General features: G+C 41.2%; 1 protein-coding gene across 1 annotated transcript; it reads right to left on the reverse strand.

Moving 5' to 3' along the window:
• Positions 1-12,087: 12,087 nt before the first annotated feature.
• On the reverse strand, positions 12,088-12,295 carry LOC308531408 (large ribosomal subunit protein eL38-like; the record flags this gene model as incomplete). The annotated part of the gene is given in 3 exon segments (XM_081108349.1): positions 12,088-12,119; positions 12,122-12,148; positions 12,151-12,295. Coding segments are annotated over 3 exon segments (204 nt in total).
• Positions 12,296-20,646: the final 8,351 nt, after the last annotated feature.

Genomic DNA, 20,646 nt, shown 5'->3' on the forward strand with positions numbered 1-20,646 from the left:
ACACAGGGATCCCAACTCCTCCTGGACAAAGGTGTGTGTTCAGCCATGCGGACCACCCTGCACTGTTTCAGGGAGAGTTTGCACCCATTGCAGGCCTGGAACTGGGGCCCTGACCTGACTTGAAATGGGGGTCTTGTTGAAACTCGGACCATGATATTTTTGGAAGTAGATGTAAGTTCATCTCTGCTGTTCTCTGCCATTGTTGGTGGGGTGGCTAGCACTGCCCAGACAGTGCTGCCATTGCTGCTGCTGTTAGTGTCTGTTTAGAATTTCCGTTATTCAGGTGCCCATTGACGACAGGAGTTTTCACAGGCAGGTTCTACGGCTGTCAGCTTCCTCCCTTGTCTCTTAATTCAGGTTTCTTTCTTTTTTGTTTATTTTTGTTTGTTTGGTTTCTGTTTTTCCATTGATTTTTAGAGCGAGTGGAAGAGAGGGGAAGAGACACAGAGAAACAGTGATGTGAGAGAGACACATAGATTGGTTGCCTGCAAGCAAAGCAAAAGCCCTTGACTGGAATCAACCCAGGACCCTTCAGTCCACAGGCCAACGCTCTATCCACTGAGCCAACCAGCCAGGGATTATTTCTGGTTTTGAGAGAAACAATCTCTTCAGACCAGTTTATCCCTGGTTCATGTGTTTTATACCAGCCTGTGCCTTATTACTCTTGTTGCCCATGGAAGGTGCCTACCCTCCCCTAGGCGTGGTTTTTATTACAGGTCTAGTTAGCTGAGGCTGGAGATTGGACTTGTGAGATACAAGAGAACATGTGTGTAGAATAGTTTCAGGTACTTTTGCTAACTAATGACTGATACATATATATCAATGTAAGGTAAAATGACTTACAGCTATTTCTAATAAAGATGCACTTCATATTTTTCAGTTACTGATACAAGAAGTTTTATGTGCATTATGTTCAAAATAGCAAATATGAAAGTTACATAAAATAAATAGGGTTATCTATGAAATTGAACAGTGTTCATCCCTTAGGAATCTGTAAAGGTAACCTATATTTCTCTGTATTTTTTTTTTTGGGGGGGGGATTTGTAAAAGATTAAATACTTTTAATGATAAGACAATTATACTTCTATCAGGTGCCAATATTTATGTGTATTTTATATATTTAACTAGAGGCCCAATGCACGAAATTCATGCAAGGGGCTTGGCCCTGGCAGCCGTGGTGGCTGCCCTCAGCCCTTGCAGCCCTGTCTTCATCTGGAAGGTCATCCAGAAGGATGTCCAGAAGGTTGTTAGGCTGTCTCATCTAATTAGCATATTACACTTTTATAATTATAGATATTACCTATATTATTACATTTTACATTATGTGATTTTTACATTTCATATACTTTAATTTTATTTACGATCCTTTTTGGTCTTTCTTTTCTTTTTTTCTAATATGTTTTCATTGATTTTTAGAGAGAGAGGAAGGGAAGAGGATAAAGAGAGAGGAAGGGAGAGGGATAGATAGAAACATTGATAAGAGAGAAACATCATCAATCGGCTGCCTTCTGTATGCCCCCTATGGGGATCAAGCCTGCAACCTGGGTATGTGCCCTGACAGGGAATTGAACTGGTGACCACTTGGTTCATAAGTCGATGCTCAACCACTGAATCACACCAGCTGGACTGGTCTTTAATTCTATGACATTAAATGTGGCACTTAAATATTAGTCATATAATAGTAAATATGAGCAAATATGTAATGTTTGAACTAATATAAATTAACCAAGCCATCACTTTTCAATCTTTATAGTATTTAATAAAAATGTGCATATTTATTTGAAATGACTAAATTGCTTTACATTTATACATGAAGAGCAATTCTCATCAAAAGCTAAGTTTTAAAAAATAATTTGTTGTTTTATCGTTTATTCTTGGAAGAAGAAAATAAAGCCACATTATCACCGTTGCAAGAAACAGCTAAAGGGTCTGTGACCTTTAGTGTCCAGCTCTAACTTGAGTTCTCATTGAACTGCCCCCCTCCCCCCAGCAAGTTCAGGGTCACCATCCTAGCCTCCCAGGAAAGGGCAAGGTGAAGCCTGTGCTGCTCTCTCTCATCATCGCTACCATCATCACCAAAGTTATAGAATATGCATAACTATGGGGCCCCAGAAACCGTGTGTGTGTGTGTGTGTGTGTGTGTGTGTGTGTGTGTGTGTGTGATAAACGTCTTTGCTTATTGTGTTAGGATGAATCATCCAAGAAGCAGACACCAAGATGGAAATAAACACGAAGAGACTTTAGAGGAAAGGTCTGTGTGAGACCAAATGAGGAGTGAGCTAGGAAGGCTCAGAGCCATTAGGCAGCCATGGAATTCTCTCTCTGGGGGAAGAAGGGAGCTGGGGAATTTGGAAGGAAGCATCCTGGATTGCCATGCATCCTAAAAAAGATTTGGCAAGATCATCAGGGTATCCTTCAACCAAAATGAGCTGTTTGGTGAGTCCTGCTTTTCCTGGAAATAGACTCTTTATTTTATTTTATTTTATTTTATTTATTTTTTTATTGCTTAAAGTATTACAAAGAGTATTATATATGTCTCCTTTTTTTTTACCCCCGCCCTTGACATTCCCCTGGCCTCCCCTACCCCCCAGTGTCTTATGTCCATTGGTTATGCTTATATGCATGCATACAAGTCCTTTGGTTGATCTCTTACCCACCCCCCTCCTGCCCTCCCAACCCTCCCTGGCCTTCCTGCTGTAGTTTGACAGTCTGTAAAGACTTTTGTAAAAAAAATATGCCATAGGTGACTTTAGTGGCCCGGAGTCCATCCTTCTAATACTTAGCTCCAAACAAAGTCTCACTGGTAACAGCTACAAGTGCTATTTATTTATTTATTTTTTTACTCCAGGCAGCTGGAAGCAAAAGGACCATCATGTGACTTCATTTCCATATTGCTGTTAGGGCAAACTCACTCCCCACAACCCGTTTTTCTTTCTTTTTCCCCCCTATCACAGGCAGAAAAAAAAATCAAACAATCTGTTAATGAGCATTTGGTGAAGTGTAATGAATACAGTCTAATTTACTAATTGAGGCTCATTCCACAACTCTCCTCTAATAAGCTTCTTAATGTGCTTAACTGCAAGTGTCCAAAATAGTTATTGAGATGTGTGAAAATTTCCCACTCTGTATGTTAAAATTTTGATAATGTTGCAGTTTGATTAATTGAGAGAAAATGTTTTATGTTTCACGAACAAAGAGGAAAACATGAAAGCAGGACTATCAGCCAACTACATCTTATAGAAGAAACTAAATGGCAAGTAACATTAGCCAAATAAATAAAGCATTTTTTGAAATAACTTTCAGTCCAATAGGGCGCTGACTTCAGTTTTTATGCAATGCCTATCAGAAAGAGATTAACCAAAGAACATATATGCACATATGCATAACCCATAGGCACAGGCAATAGTGTGGTGAAGGCCTGGTGTGGGGTGGAAGTGGGGTGGAAGGGGTAATGGGAGAAAAATGGGGACATCTGTAATACTCTCAACAATAAAGATAAATTTTTAAAAGCTCACATTAAGGCATTTTCTAATTATCATGTTTAAGCAATATAACATATATATTAGTTAATATTTTATCAATTATAGAAGGCCAGAAAGATAAATTCGCCCTTTCTAGCTTCAATCAAATTCAATTTCTTCACTTTAAGTATTTGTTTATGTTGACATTGGCTTGGGTCAGTCATAACATCAAAACCCTTTGTCTTTGTGTCTCTCTCTGCTTTACCCCACCATTGTGCTTCCTTCTTAGCAGATTTCATTTGTGTGAAATTAAGAAAAATTTCTCAAAATGTTGCCCAATCACCACCCCTTTGAAAGACATGCATAGATCCTTCTAGCTTCCTTGTGTTAATGTTGATGAATTCTGTTTAGCTGTCATTGGGTGATTCCTTAAGTAATCATTGTGAAAGGGAATGCTACATTCTGATTGTGCTGGCCTAAGTCACATGCTCCCCTCTGCAGCTGAGTGTAGATTCATCACTCAAACTACAACAGTAGGGGTGGGTCCCTCTCATAAGTGGGCATTCCTATTGGACAGACATAAATAAGGGACATCTACTATAGCCAATGTGCAGGAAATCTGAGCTTAAAAAATACCACTTAAGCAAATTCCACTTAGATAATCATCACATTCTCCTTTCAAAGCAAAGATAAAAATTTGGGGAAGCTAGAGGTTGAGTCATGTGGTATATGGGTGTGGCTAAAATTTATTTTTGGAGCAATCATAACTGTCATGTTTTCATCTTGCTGTGCCATTTTAAGAAATGAAGTATACAGGTTTCCCTAAAGATGTGGCACAGCTTTCCTCAAGCAAAAAAAAAAATAAAAAAAAAAAAAAATGCAAGTAATGCTCTCTTCAATATCTCTATAATATATTGTGAAGCTCCAAGAAAAAATAGTTACGTTAATATGACTTACTAATGTTTCCACACAGTGATGAAATACTCATAATACTGAAGGCAAATGAATTTCTTTTTGCATTCATTTTGTCCCCATTTTCATATATTTTTCTAGAACAACTCAATCCCTGGCAAGAAGTAAAGAAAGTTGTCTCTAGTTTATTTGCTGTTCTATCTGCCCCAGGAATTTGTTTGATTCCAAACCTCCCACTCACCAGCTACAGGAGAAAAGTCAGTATATTTCAGAAAGTTTAAAAATCCTTTAGATCAGTGTGCACAATCAGCAAGTAATTTGTAATTGCCAAGAAAACCCAACAGGCATAAGTATACCTATTTATAGACACATTTATTGGCAGAATGTATTCTCATTTCTGGATATCGATGGGAAGGACAGCTTCAAGTTATTCAATACCACTGACCACAAATGGGTGTGGCATGGATGTGGGAGGGCAATTGGGGAATGAAAGAGACTCATTAAATATTATAAAGAAATGCAGTGTTCATGGAAGACTATGGACTGAGAGCCAAGAAACTAAATCTGCTCCTATGCAACGATGCTGCCAAAGACAAGCCACTTAGCATATCAAACCTCATTTTATCTAACCTGCAACATGAAGGTTTTATACCGGAGTTCTTTCTCATCTCTACTGGCTTTCTCATGTTTCTCCCCATGTCATAAGGGTGCCATGGCATGTGTCTGTGTTTAAATTTATTATTTCTTAAAATGTGGCTTCCCTCTTTTCCTCACTCCTTCCTGATATCAAATTCAAAAATGTATTTCCTATTCCTTCCAGATATCAGGGCTAAAATCGGATGTTAAGAGATCAATGTCGGCATGGCAACATTTATTATGGCAATGGAAAAAAGTATTTTGAAATATTGGCAAGGTGCAAAAGACATTTTAATATAAGTAGAGCATATTATAGACATTTAGACTCATACACATAGATGAGCATATTTTTTTTTTCCATGGGATAAGATAAAGTTTCACTACTGGGGCAAAAAACTATTATTTATCCTATAGACCAGTCACAGACATGTTAACAAGAAAATCATTCTCAAACTGGCAAAGCAATGAAGAGGTATCCATACTCATTAAACATCCTCATTGTGAGAAATTTCTGAACATCCTTAAAACAATGATCTGGTTTTCCCAGTAAAGACTGCTTCAACTTTAATAGAGGCCAATGCCTATTTGTCTTTGGATATGTGTCCAGGGTGATTTAAAGAGGTAGGAGATGTCAAACCCTACTGGTCATATGATGGAAACTGGTTCTCATGAGAGAACTATTGGGTTAGAGCAATATCTACAACAGACAAAGATATTCCAGAAAAAGGTGCATCTTTCAGTGTTTACTTCTCAGAAATAGTAACTAGAAAGAAACTCAATGGGATGAAAAAATGAATGACTAGACCCATGAGGCTTGACCTACTCAAGAAATCAAAGTATATTTGTAGATAAATGGATTTCTAATACAATTTGAATGAGTTGTTTCTTGAGGCAGTCACCAGCAATCTCTCACCCATTAAGCAAAACGTTTCCAAGTGTTAACTGGAAATAATGGAACTAACGTTTGACATCAGAACTATTAGGTTCAAATTCTGGCACTCACATTTGGTCAACCTGAACAACTTAGCCTATCTAAGTTTGAGTTTTCTTCTCCATAAAATGGGAATAGTGATTATTAATTCCCAGGGTCTCTTTGATGATTATATTGAAATTATATAAGATAATGCATGTAAAGTATATTCAATATATTTTGGGTATTTATTTCTCTATTGTTTATAGGAAGAGAGTCCTTTCACATAATGATTCTTAAAGTGTAAAAGAATCTATATAAAAATACATCCTATCTAATAAAAGAGAAACATGGTAATTAGTGTAAGACTGCTACCCTTCCCATTGGCTAATCAGGGAGATATGCAAATTAACTGCCAGCCAAGATGGCGGCCGGCAGTCAGGCAGCTGACGTGAACAGGGAGTCTTGCTTGCTTCAGTGATGGAGGGAGCCAAGCTTCCCCATCTGCCTTGCCGGCCTCTCAGCTGCACTCTAAGCAACATTGTAACAAATATAGAAGCTAAACAAAACCCCGGGCTTCAGCCAGCAGGACTGCAACATTGTTTCAAAAACAGAAGAGTAAACAAAGGCCAGAAACCTACTTTCAGCAGTGGAGGTCTCATAGCTGGAGCTGAGCCTCAGAGCTAAAGCTGGCCCAGAATAAAAAAAAAAAAGGAAAAAAGGACAGGTTGGGAGCTTCAGTCACCCGCCAGCCTGAAAATGGCCCTCAGCCCCTCACTCAGGCTGGCCAGGTACCCCAGTGGGGACCCCCACCCTAAAGGGTATGTGACCAGCTGCAAACAGCCATCATCCCCTCACCCAGGCTGGCCAGGCACCCAAGCGGGACGTCCACCCTGAAGGGGGTGTGACCAGATGCAAACAGCCATCATCCCCTCACCCAGGCTGGCCAGGCACCCAAGCGGGACCCCCACCCTGATCCAGGACACCCTTCAGGGCAAACCAGCAGGCCCCCACCCGTGTACCAGGCTTCTATCCTATATAGTAAAAGGGTAATATGCCTCCCAGCACTGGGATCAGTGTGACAGGGGGCAGGGTCCAAACCCCCTGATCGCCCTGCGGCTCTGTGTGTGACAGGGGGCAGGGTCCAAACCCCCTGATCGCCCTGCGGCTCTGTGTGTGACAGGGGGCATGGCCACAACCTCCCTATCCGCCCTGCTCTGTTCCTGACAGGGGGGAGCTCCTCAACCCCCTGATCAGCCCTGCTCTGTGCGTGACAGGGGGGAGCTCCCCAAACCCCTGATCGCCCTGTGGCTCTGTGTGTGACAGGGTGCGGCGCCCCAACCCCCCCCCCCCATCGGCCCTACCTTGTGCGTGATAGGGAGCAGCGCCCCAACCCCCTGATCAGCCCTGCTCTGTGCGTGACAGGGGGTGGCGCCACAACCTCCCTATTGACCCTGCCTTGATTGTGACAGGGGGCGGTGCCCCAACCCCTGAATCGGCCCTACCCTGAGTGTGATTGAGGGTGGCATCCCAACCTCCCAATCCGCCCTGCTCTGTGCATGACAGGGGGTGGCGCCCCAACTCCCCAATCGGCCCTGCTCTGAGCCTGACCAGGGGCTGCACCTAGGGATTGGGCCTGACCTCTGCCACCCGGGAGCAGGCCTAAGCCAGCAAGTCGTTATCTCCCAAGGGGTCCCAGACTGCAAGAGGGCACAGGCCAGGCTGAGGGACCTCCTCTCCCCCGAGTGCACAAATTTTTGTGCACCGGGCCTCTAGTCTATATATATAAAAGCCTAAGCAACCAAATGAACAAATGACCAGTTGTCTGGCCTCTGTGATGCACACTGACAACCAGGGTACAGACGCTCAATGCATATGATTGGGGTCCCTCCTGTCTGGATCAGGCCTGCGGGGATCAGGCCAAAACCGGCTATCAGACATCCCCCGAAGGGTCCTGGATTGCAAGAGGGCACAGACCAGGCCTTGAGACCCCACCGGTGCACATGCACCAGGCCTCTAGTAATATAATAAAATGATCTATCTATCTATCTATCTATCTATCTATCTATCTATCTATGAATAATGGATTGAATGTTTTGTCTCCTCAAAATTCATTTTGAAGCTCTAACCAGCCTCCTCCCATTATTGTACTATTTGGAGACAGGGCTTTGAGAGGTAATTAGGATTGAATTAGGTCATAAGGTTAGAGCCTTCATAATGAGATTAGTGGCCTTATAAAAGGAAGAAGTGATATTCTCTCTCCTCTCTCTCTCTCTCTCTCTCTCTCTCTCTCTCTCTCTCTCTCTCACCATGCACAAATAAAAGGCCACATTAAAACATGTAGGAAGGTGTCTACCACAAGCCAGGGAAAGGGCCATCGCTAGTTTGATCTCAGAATTCCCAGCCTCCAGTAAATGTATGTTGTTTAAGTCACCCAGTCTATGGTATTTTGTTACAGCAGCCTAAGTAGACTCATACAATACATAGTAACTTTTCTTGAAAATGCCAGTAACATATATCTCTCCTGTCCTTGCCACCATAATGTAGGAACCTTATTGCACATATAGCATAAAGAACATCATGAGATCACCTCTAAAATATGCCAATGATCTATGAGTTTGCTCTTATATGTCAACCTCTGAGACCAGAAAACTGCCCTTTTAGCAATTCAGAACCAGGGGAAATATCCACTATTTCACACATCTGTGATAGGAGCTTATCTTTTTCCTCGAATCTCACTACTTGATACTAACCTAGTACATAGCAGGTATACAATAAACATCTGTTACACCTAACAAGAGAATTCATAAATTTAGGTAACCTTTCAGATTATTCTTTAATAAGGCTGGAATTTATTATTATTATTATTATTATTATTATTATTATTAACATACATTTTTATTGACAAAAAACATACTTAAAAGGAAAGACAGAGGGTTCAGTCCTAGGTGGGGACGCCTGAGTATGTACCAAACATCGATCTAAAGTAATGGCTTTTAGAGAACAGTCCAAGCAACAGCAGTGTCAGCATTATCTGGGACATTTGTTAGAAATTCAAATTTAGGAGCCCAACGGCAAACCTGCTGAGTCAGAAATTCGCAGGTTAGGGCCCACCAACCTGACTTAAGAAGCTGTCAGGCGATTCTGGTGTCCGCACCTCTGAGAACTGCTGTCCTACAACTTTATCTCTTGGCTCCCGCCCATGACTCATGCACGTTAGGACGATCTACTGAAGTGTCAGAAGTCCAGACAAGAGACTCCCCACTGTCCCTAAGGAGACCTTTTCTCCATCTCAGTTAGGACCTGCTTGGCGTGACTTGTTGGGAAAATCTCATTTTACCAATAAAAAATAATGATCTCTAGCTGATGTAATGACTCCTATCAATCATGTTAACAACCTCGGCAAAAGGTTATCCTGGCAATTTATCTGTATCGGCTGCTTCTCTCGGTGACCCAGACATTTAGAGATGCAGTTGCAAATGGGAGATTAGAACAATTTGGAGGACAGTGAGCACTGAGGGAGCACAGGTGCCCTCCCAGCTGAGGGTGAGGCAGCAAAGTCATTTGTTGAAGAACATGACCTGGGACTTTGTGCAGCAGAATGAAGCCACCTGACATATCCTCCAGTGCGGTGTGCAATCCTATTAAGAGAAGTAGAGTGCTTATGGGCTCCAGGCATTTCATTTATTCAACAAGTAGGAACACACCCATATATGTATGCACCTCAAGGGTTTAAGTCCCTTACAGTGTACTTATGATTGTTTAAGGGAACTCCATCAGAGCTAGAGTACAACCCCAATTTCACAATGGCAGCCTTGTCCACACGTTGTGGTATGCGAGGAAGATAAGGGACTGTGCCGGCATCTGAATGTAAAGTTCTTAGTTATTCTCATGTGATCAAGAATGAATTACTACATCTCTCACATTTGCTGTTTATTCATCTACAAAATTACAGTTGTGGCTTCCACTTCTTTGAGGTGCTATGATGATTTAAAACATTCATAGCATATAGGCCTCAAATGTGTTCTCTTTTTCTTCTTTACCTTCTTTCCTGCCTGCTAGGATTTCTATCATTTAGAGAGCTAAACGCCTTTATCATTTGATCATTAAGATTTAGAGCCTCAAGCCTAGGTTGAATGTAAGACCCAGAGATTTTCAATTGTACCTACTGTTTATGCCTAGTGTGACTAGATATTATAGCAACTACATCTTGTTAAGGATAAAGAACAAAACATTCCCAGACATGGGCTGATGTATATATGAAATCCCTTACCACTGAGAATAGAGGTTATTGTGGTCCTGTCATGAATGAGTTGTGTATTGAGCTAGAACCCTGAAAAACAGACATTGAAGTAACTTGGAGAAAATAAAGTTTTAAAAAAAAGTTGAGGAGGGGAGAAATAGCTGATCTATGCTTAGCTATTTCCCCTCTGTTGGGGATGGGGGAGGCATCTATTAATATAATTCAATTCCTATCGCCAGTGATTGAGTAAATGCATCGGGCCAGGGAATCTACTCAGTGACCGTGAAGGCTAGGTAAGAAAGCCAACATGGCTGGCCTCTCCGAGTTCAGAATCTAAGAGGGCAGATAGGAGAAATCCACGAGGGGTAATTACTGGTTAAGTAATATTTTATTGTAAGCTCTTGTCCAGACAGAAGTTGATGCTGCTTACACTAATTAGGAATGATGTACTCCAGGATTTTCAAATATGTGAGTGACAGCCCCCAGGAGACCATTTGAGGATCAGCAGTAGACAACTTACCTACTAGAGTCCTTGAGGAAGTCTTTAGATGCCCTGGTCTATGCATAATAGATTTGTAACCAGAAACGCTCAAGTTTGCCTCTGAGATCGCAATAGAGACTTTGGGTTTTTTTATTCATAAACTCTCTGAGCTGGTTTCATCGTTTGTAAAATGTGTCCTTCATGGCAGGGCTTATGAGTTTGGCAAGAGCTTTTACTGCCCAAAACATAGACAATGCTGTTACTGGTGTTACAAAATCACATGGTTAAGGTGGTATCTGCCAGATCTTTCTATTCTACTATATATTTTTTACTTTTACAATGAAAGGAAATACTGCAGTGTTATAGTTTGAGAAGTTTGCAATTAAGGGGTTCTAGTGAGGTTATAGGTAGGTTAGAAGTTGGGAAGCAGTAAATATTCAAATTCCCAATCATTTTATTTAAGCATTTAATATTCAGTGATGATCATTGCCTGGAATAATTATTACTTTGGTGCCTACAAAAACAGTTATTTAAGCCCTAGCCCAGGGGTCTTCAAACTACGGCCCATGGGCCACATGCAAATACAAATATTGTATTTGTTCCCATTTTGTTTTTTTACTTCAAAATAAGATATGTGCAGTGTGCATAGGAATTTATTTGTCCATAGTTTTTTTTAAAACTATAGTCTAGCCCTCCAACGGTCTGAGGGACAGTGAACTGGCCCCCCGTTTAAAAAGTTTGAGGACCCCTGCCCTAGCCAGTTTGGTTCAGTGGATAGCATTGGCCTGTGGACCAAAGGGTCCTGGGTTCAATTCTGGTCAAGAGCATGTACCTAGGTTGCAGGATCCTGGCCCTGGTTAGCGGCACCAGGGAGGCAACCAATCAATGTGTATCTCTCTCACTTCAGTGTTTCTCCCTGTCTCTCCCTCTCACCTTCCACTCTCTCTAAAAATCAACAGAAAAAAACAGCCTTGGGTGAGGATTAAAAATAAATAAATAAACAGTCATTAAAAGTATATATAATAAATAAATAAAGTTATTAAAAGGATATATACCATCCTTGATACATTCTTATCCTGTTTTTGTTTTCTTTTTCTTCAAAATTTTCACTTCCTCTTCCTTCCTTGCTTGCCTTTTTTTTATATATATATATATTTTATTGATTTTTTTACAGAGAGGAAGGGAGAGAGATAGAGAGTTAGAAACATCGATGAGAGAGAAACATCGATCAGCTGCCTCCTACACATCTCCTACTGGGGATGTGCCCACAACCCAGGTACATGCCCTTGACCGGAATCGAACCTGGGACCTTTCAGTCCGCAGGCCGACGCTCTATCCACTGAGCCAAACCGGTTTCGGCTTGCCTTTTTTTTTTTTAAGAATTATTTTTTTAATTCGTAAAATTAGAATCAGAATCCAAAGGACAGAGAGGAGAGTGCCTGGTTCAGTTCAGCTCTTCCACAGCCAGGCCCGGGGCAAGGACTGATTCAGTGTCTCTGCCTTCGCTTTGTGATGAACAAGGTAGACAGGTATCTGCTGCATCCAACTTTGAACTTCATAATAACCTTATTTTTCTTGATCTTGACAGTGTTGGCATCTTTTCGTCTGGCTGTGAGCAGAAAGTCCTTGATGTCCTCAATTTCTCGAGGCATCACCACAAGGAAAGCAGGAGAGTGGCTGGCACAGCAGCAGTGAGAAGGGAGGACAGAAAAGAAAGAGACTCCTGTCTGCCAGTAGTTAATCCCTTACTTAGAGGAAATTGGGCATCTTTGAGAATTATTTTGAATATTACTATGTGTTATAATCCAGTACTGTTATTATACTGAAGGTCTATATAACATGTCTGTGACTGGTCTATAGGATAAATAATGGTTTTTTGCCCCAGTAGTGCAACTTTATCGTATCCCATGGAAAAAGAAATATGCTCATCTATGTGTATGAATCTAAATGTCTATAATATGCTCTACTTATATTAAAATGTCTTTTGCACCTTGCCAATATTTCAAAATACTTTTTTCCATTGCCATAATAAATGTTGCCATGCCGACATTGATCTCTTAACATCCGATTTTAGCCTTGATATCTGGAAGGAATAGGAAATACATTTTTGAATTTGATATCAGGAAGGAGTGAGGAAAAGAGGGAAGCCACATTTTAAGAAATAATAAATTTAAACACAGACACATGCCATGGCACCCTTATGACATGGGGAGAAACATGAGAAAGCCAGTAGAGATGAGAAAGAACTCCGGTATAAAACCTTTATGTTGCAGGTTAGATAAAATGAGGTTTGATATGCTAAGTGGCTTGTCTTTGGCAGCATCGTTGCATAGGAGCAGATTTAGTTTCTTGGCTCTCAGTCCATAGTCTTCCATGAACAAGATGCCAAGAAGTCCGATATTTGGACAGTAGGAGCCTCTTTAGGCTGATTCGTGTGTCTTTTGATACATCTCTGGTTTTCTTTGTTCACGTCCTGCTTCCACACATAGTTATTGCCCATCCTACTTTGCTTCATATATGTTGGGTCACTTGGGTTTCTCTGTCATCTAATTGTGCTAAAGTGATGCATTTTGGGTAGTTGTGTTTGTTCTTCCTATCCTCCCTCCTCTGCCCCCAAATGGTTGCTGTCTGTCATCAAGTTTTTGGGTGTTCGAAACACAGCAACATAAAATAGTTCATTCACATCAAATATCTCCAAGTAGGTATTGCTATATGTGAGGGTGAATTGTGGGAATCAACTTGACTGGGCCAAGGAATACCCAGAGAGCTGATGAAGTCACTTCTGGGTGTGTCTGTGAGGGTGTGTCTGGAAGAGATTCGCATTTGGATCAGTGGGCTGAGTACACCAGATATTTCTCCCCAAGGTGGGTGGGCAGCACTCCATCCACCGAGGGCCTGGATAGAACAGAAAGGCAGAGGAAGGCTGAATCCCTCCTCCGCCTGACTGCTGGAGCTGGGACTCCAGTCTCTGCTCTTACCATTCCTGGTTCTCAGGTCTTTAAGACCCAGAGTGGAATGTGCATGGCTCTCTAGCTGTTTAACCTTCAAACCCGGTACCAAAGGCTTTCCTGGGTCTCTGGCTTGCAGACGACTAATTGAGGGACAGCTCAGCCTCCATGATTGCATTAGCCAATACCTTATCGTAAATCTCTTTATATACTGATATATTTCAATTTGTAATTATCCAATTTGTCATCCAACTCTTGTTTATGTGTGTGTATATCTATATCTATATCTATATCTATATCTATATCTATATCTATCTATCTATATCTATATAATATATATGTATCTAACTATATCTCTATGTCTCTATCGATGTACCTCCCTATCGATCTATTGATCTATGTATGCCCTTTTTGTTCTGTTTCTCTGAGAACACTGACTACTTTGTGAACGTTAAAATCTAGAGAAAGCATTACTCTAGAGATATAAGTGTGAAATTCATCAAAACATAAATAATAATCGAAGAGATGCTGGAGGAAGAAACAATTCATGGGGAGAGTATGTGGAAGTGAGTAGAAATGAGACTAGAAATGAGCATAAGAGACAGAGAATTAAATGGTTACCCACAAACATTTTACCTACTCTAGTAGAAATATTTACAGATGTTAGAGCTGTAAAGAAGAGGCAATTGCTTATCTTGTCTGGGCAGATCACAGATGGCTGTAAAGGGAAATTATGCTCGAACATAGTTTGAAGGTTGACTGAAAAATCACCAAATGAAATGGCAGAGGAATTAAGCAGTGTGTTAGGTAGGAATGGTGCAGAAAAGACTGTTAGCTCTGCAACTGAATTTGCTGTTTTTTCATAACCTGGAATTGTAACTGGGAGAAGGTTGCCCAGCCAAAAAATACAGTCCCCAGACACATGTCTTGTGACCTCATGCTTACCAATGGGAAGTGAGCTTGCAGGGGTGGGCAAACTTTTTGACTCGAGGGCCACAATGGGTTCTTAAACTGGACCGGAGGGCCGGAACAAAAGCACGGATGGAGTGTTTGTGTGAACAAATATAAATTCAAAGTAAACATCATTACATAAAAGGGTACGGTCTTTTTTTTTTTTTTTTTTTTTTTTTAGTTTTATTCATTTCAAATGGGCCGGATCCAGCCCGAGGGCCATAGTTCGCCCACAGCTGGCTTAAGGGATGTATGTCACTTCCGGGCCAGAATTTGAGGAAGTATGTTGTTTTGGATTTATTTGTTTATTTGTTTGTTATTATTGCTGCTGCTGTTTGTCCACTGTCTCTATCTTGGCTAGAAGAGAAATCTGAGAGCCCAGGAATTGGAATCACCACATGGACATAATTCCCGTGCTAACCAGGGACATCCTCAGTGAGAGGTTCATGAAGAAAAAGTGAAATTCTGTTTTGGTAAGCCAGGGACATTTTATGACTCATTTGTAGTGGGTAGAACATGCTCCTCCTCTGCAGCTACACTACATTATTTTAGGTTAGGATAGAGGGTATTCAGGAAATATGGGACATGCGATTGAGAGTTTGCAGGAATCAGATGCCCAGGGTTTGACTTGCTTCAGACTGAACTCAACACCTTTTCTTAAAGACAAGCAGTAAATTGGCAAGATCAAATCTCTCTTTTGAGAAGCACAGAAAATCTTTTTATGGCCCTTTAGCCCACTTTCCCTCCCCCATGAACACAGACTATCATTACAAATGCAGTCTTTTTTGCATGCATTTGCCACTCATGCCTATGTCATTTCTATCTTCGTCTATCTCTATTATCCTTTTGCAGAAAGTGAGAGTCAGGGAGAAGTCTCTTTTTTAAAATGCAAGAAAACCTACCGTGAACTTCTAATCACCCCCAGATTCGCAAGCTTATATGCTGCAAACGTTTGATTTATTAAATGGTAGAATGATAGCTCTTTTTTCCCCCCCCACTGAACTTATTAGCGCACGGCTCACACTGCGAATAAGAAAGTAATGAGTGAAATGGAACCATTTGATATCTCTATTGTGTGCATTGGTAAGTGAACAGGAAGAAAGAAGAAGACCTTCAAGCATCTTAGCTACATTTTGTACAATGGGACACAGTACATAAGGACTCCTTGTTGAACTGTAATTATAACAGAGCCACCTCTACAAACATGGATACAGGGGAAACTAATTAGGCACCGACAATAGGCAAATATTATTCTCTTAATTAGATCTTCTGCTGGAAATGCTGCTTTGTTCCTGCTACTCCAGCGTGAATGACATTTGAATCATAACAGTGTCTCACAGAAGGGCCTTTCAGGGATGCAAAAGACAGACGCCGTGTCGCAGTCCATGAATGCCTTTTCAAATCTTTGCTAATCTGAAGTCAATGAAATGCAGTCCCCCAAACAGCTGCTTTTGCTGATTTGTATACTCGCATAATTAGAGCTGGAAGTGTTCAGTCTGCACATTTTCAGTATTCATATATTTTGATAGTTCTTTTGTCGCATAGTATTTTTCCGTTGCTGGTTATTATCTTGTGGTTGGAATGCTCAACATTGGGTTAGGGTGAGGGGTCTAGAGGGCAAGTGCAACTTGATGGTTTATCGGTTCCAACCATTCCCCATCCTTAAATCAGTCAATCCCCACCCCCTCCTTGCCTCCCTCCTTCTCTCCCTCCCTTCTTCTCAATTATTTCTATTTAGCATATACATGAGAGAAGAAATGAGAGAAGAGAAAGATATGCTGAGAAGGTCTGATGTTGTGTGAGGTGCACCCAAGGGGAGGGGGCGGTAGATCAGGATTTATCATTATGGAGATGATGATGATGCAGACACTTCCCTCTAACCCTTGAAACAGCCTCTGGAACATGTGCTCAGACACTTGCAGGAAAATGTGTGAGGGCCATGGCCATATCCCGTGCATAATAAACACACATGTCACTGTGGACCAGAAAGCAGAGGTATGCTACCTATTTTGATTAAAATTTGATTAAACAGGCATGTATTAAGCAGCTGAGGTCCGCTGTGAGTAAAATTCAGATAAGTAGTGTTATGATAAAATTTCCTATCTTAAAGTATAAGAAACAATGGCAACTTTTACCTGATACTCAGATCCTAAAAACTCAATTTTAAATGAATGTATACATATGTCTCAGACCTCAGCAAAGATGTATAGAAATATAATATTCTGAAATTCACAAAATAATTTCCACTTTTGCTTCACCTTAATAGTGACTGGTCCCATACAGTAAGTATCTATCTAGCAAGCTTTAACAGTAGAAACTGAATACAATTGAGAGTAAGACAGAAGCTAATAGCCTAAATGAATCCCTAGAAATATATTTTTTTAGATTTTTACTTAAATTGTAAGCTGCAGGGTTGTTATCTATAATATTGTTACAATAAAATGTCAGGTATTGCCCTGGTTGGTGTGGCTCAGTTGTTTGGGCATCATTCCTTGCACCAAAAGGTTGCTGGTTTGATTCCCAATCAAGGCTCTATCTCTGGTGGGGGGCATGCAGAAGTCAGCCTACTGGTGTTTCTCGCTCTCTCTCTCCCTTCCGCTCTCTCTAAAAATCAATAAACTATTTAAAAACATGCCAGGTAGTTATTATAATGATAAATGACATGATGTTTATGAGGTTAAGTGGACTTTTTCGTGGAGTATGCATTAAATAATTTTTTTACATTAGGCATCATTCTAAGGTCTTTGATGGACATAAAATTAAGTAAGATGTACTACATATGAACTACTGAATTTTTATTTTATAATTTTTATCAAAAATAGCACGTTCATTAGTTTGAGGAACACGCATAGATAGATCATTAATATCTAGATAGTGAAACACATAGAGTGAGGTGTACTATGAAAATATAGGGGTAGAATAGGTTCTATCTGCCTGGGGAGAGGTTTGATTTGGGCAGTTTCATGTAAAAAGACTTTTCGTTTTTTTTGTTTTGTTTTGCTTTGTTTTTAATACATTTTATTGATTTTCTACAGAGAGGAAGGGAGAGGGATAGAGAGCCAGAAACATCGATGAGAGATAAACATCAATCAACTGCCTCCTGCACGCCCCCCACCGGGGATGTGCCCGCAACCCAGGTACATGCCCTTGACCGGAATCGAACCTGGGACCTTTCAGTCCGCAGGCTGACGCTCTATCCACTGAGCCAAACCGGTTCTGGCGATTTTTCGTTTTTTAAAGTATTTGTCAGCTGGAGAATTTTCTCTGTAAAATGTTAAACTAATTATTTAAGGTGGGGAGAGTATTCCAGTAATGGCAATTGTCTGATTTCATATGCAACTGCATTTAGCTATTTCCATGGCCAGTAAAATATTTTCTTCAAAAACATGCAAATATATCACATATTATATAGATGGACATACTTGAGGCTTGTTGCAGCTCAACATTTGCATATTTAGGTAGGCTGGATAGTATTAAGTAATAAAAATGGATTCAAATACTGATAGGCCATATTCTATCATTTTGCATTTGGGCTAACAGATTTTTTTGAATGTTATAAATAGCTTTCCTCCTTCCCTTCCTACCCCCTCCCTCCCTCCCTCCCTCCCTCCCTCTTTCCCTCACTCCTTTTCTTTCTTCTTTTGTACCTTCCTTTCTTTCAACAAATGTTTACTCAGCATCTCCCCTAAACTGGGCACTTTCCAAGAATATGTATGTGAATAAACCAAAACACTTCTTTCTCAGGCCCTCCCAGTCCATTGGGAATGAGGCATGTAAACACAGACACTGAAATTAATGTAAAAATGGCACATTGGGACAGGACTGACGGATGTGGGGGTCATGGGTGGCTTCTGAGCGAGGTCTTGGAAGACAGTATGACTACTCCAAGTGACAAGGACGTTCCCGGCCGAGGGCACACACACCAGTACTGGAAGGAAGAGCGCAGAGCCCACACTGGCCTGGGAGACATAAGGTTGGGATATAAATGCTGCCTGTCTCCACTCTCAGCAGGCCTTCCCACTGCCTCCTGCTGCTCTCATCTATTTTCCTGCGTTGCAGCCCCCCTGCTCTCCCCACACTGCTACTCCATCCCATTCCCCTGCCTCCACCTCCTCACCTCATGTCCCAAACACATGGGCATGAGAAATCAGTAGGGGAGCATGTAGCAGTTCGGGAAGGGGCGGGGTGTAGTGAGAGGGTGGCAGGCGAGGTGAAGGGCACAGCAAGGACAAGCATCGGGGGCTGCAAACCCCATGACTGCCCTCCTTCACCTTGAAACCTTTCTTGCTGTTCCATGGCCAACATCCCGTTTTGCCCGATGATTTTGACTGATAGCAGCCTGAGTGCTGATTCGAAGGAAATACACAAAGCAGACTGTCAAGTTCCATACGGCGAGAAGGAACACAAAAGAATCGCAGCTGATTTACGAAGGAAAGAGAAAATGTTGGGGGGAAAGGATCCCGAACAGACATCCAATCAAGATCTGAATTCACAGGCCCTCTGCACGCAATCACCACCAGGTGATGGTAATTAGCAAGAACGGTGCACAGGTGCTACCCTCCAAGAGCAAGAAATAAAAATAAATTAACATCCAGCTTCAACAGACCTGCCTGTACCTCACCCACTTGCCCCGACATCTGCCACTTTTAACTGCGCCTTGTTTAGTGTCTGCTGTGCTATATGTGGAAACCACTGTGGTTATCTGGAAAATGTTCCTTCCTCCCTAAATATAAATACCCAAAGAGTCATCATCGATACGTCCATTTGTACATCCTCGTGTGCACTGACTGCTATTCAGTGACTATCTCATTAGCATCTACTATGAGTCAGACACTGTGCGTGGCTCTAGGAATATGATAGTAAAATACCCAAAATATGTTTAAATCCTGGTTTTGCTTTGATGGGCTTACAGTTTTCTGAAGACAGAAGCACATCAATTGTAAGTTATATAATTAGGTGACTATAGTTTTTCTGTCCCCAGCAGATAAAATGTGTAGGGTGGCATAAAATCATGTAAACACAGAGACCAGACCATCTATTCCATAAGGGATCGAGTTGGTCGACAAAACACGAAGAGGGTGGTAGCATGAATTTTGGACCAAAGAAATAAAAAAAATTGTGCATCATTGAAAACGAAGCAAAACCAAACCCTGCAAGGCTTGCGTGACCGGAACTCAGCAAACAGGTCATGAGGCTTATTATATAAGACTGTTATATAGGTTTCAAAGCCTGTTAAAGAGCTCATATTTGAAGTATTTTAAAGCAAGAGCCCAGTATCTGATTTTCAGGAGCCTGCTGACTGGAACAGAGCATCCTTGTCTTCTGTGATATATAATGAATTCAGAGTCATCTATCCAAATTTGAGGATCTAAACATTGGTACATTGGGGGGATTTTCTCTGTAAAATTTAACTTATTATTTAAAGATATGATTCTATATTTATCAGATCATTTAACAAGTAAAACTGCAAGCTGTAATATAGTCTGTTGTGATACTCAAGGCAGTCGAACTCACTAGAGAGGTAAGAGTAGTAGGTTGAACTAGGAGAATACCTCTGACACTGAGAAGAAATAGGAGGAGAAGAGAGCTCTGGTCCTTCCTCATGAACTGGTTGGGCTCCATCAGTGATCACACACTGCCTCGCGTATTTTATTTGCTGGTAGTTCATGTACAAGCTCCAGCCAGAAGTTAGCCAGCGGTGCAAAAACATCAGCAACAAACATGGCAGAATTCTCGATTATTTTCCCAAATGGAGGTGTCAGAGTTTGTTCTCTTTTGTGAACCAACCCATCACTTGTGCCCCTAATGAGCTCTACCTGAAAATTGGACGTAAAACTCCCATGTTTCCCAAAATGTGGTGCCAAAGTCGTGATTTAGATGGGAGAACTTTTTGGCTCATAAGCATAGCACTCACTAACGCTAAATCATGGTGAACGACTCCCATTCCAATTATATTTTACTCTTGATTAGAAAATCATGTCAACGGTGATAACATGTCTCAAACACCTAATGGTTTCTAAGCTCCCTTTAAAGGCACCTGTACTTTCATAGATGGTGTCAAGCTCAGAGGCTTCCCATGGGGATCAGGGTTCTTTAAGAGTGTC

Source organism: Myotis nattereri, assembly GCF_964212035.1.
Source record: "Myotis nattereri genome assembly, chromosome: 15".
NCBI lineage: Eukaryota > Metazoa > Chordata > Mammalia > Chiroptera > Vespertilionidae > Myotis > Myotis nattereri.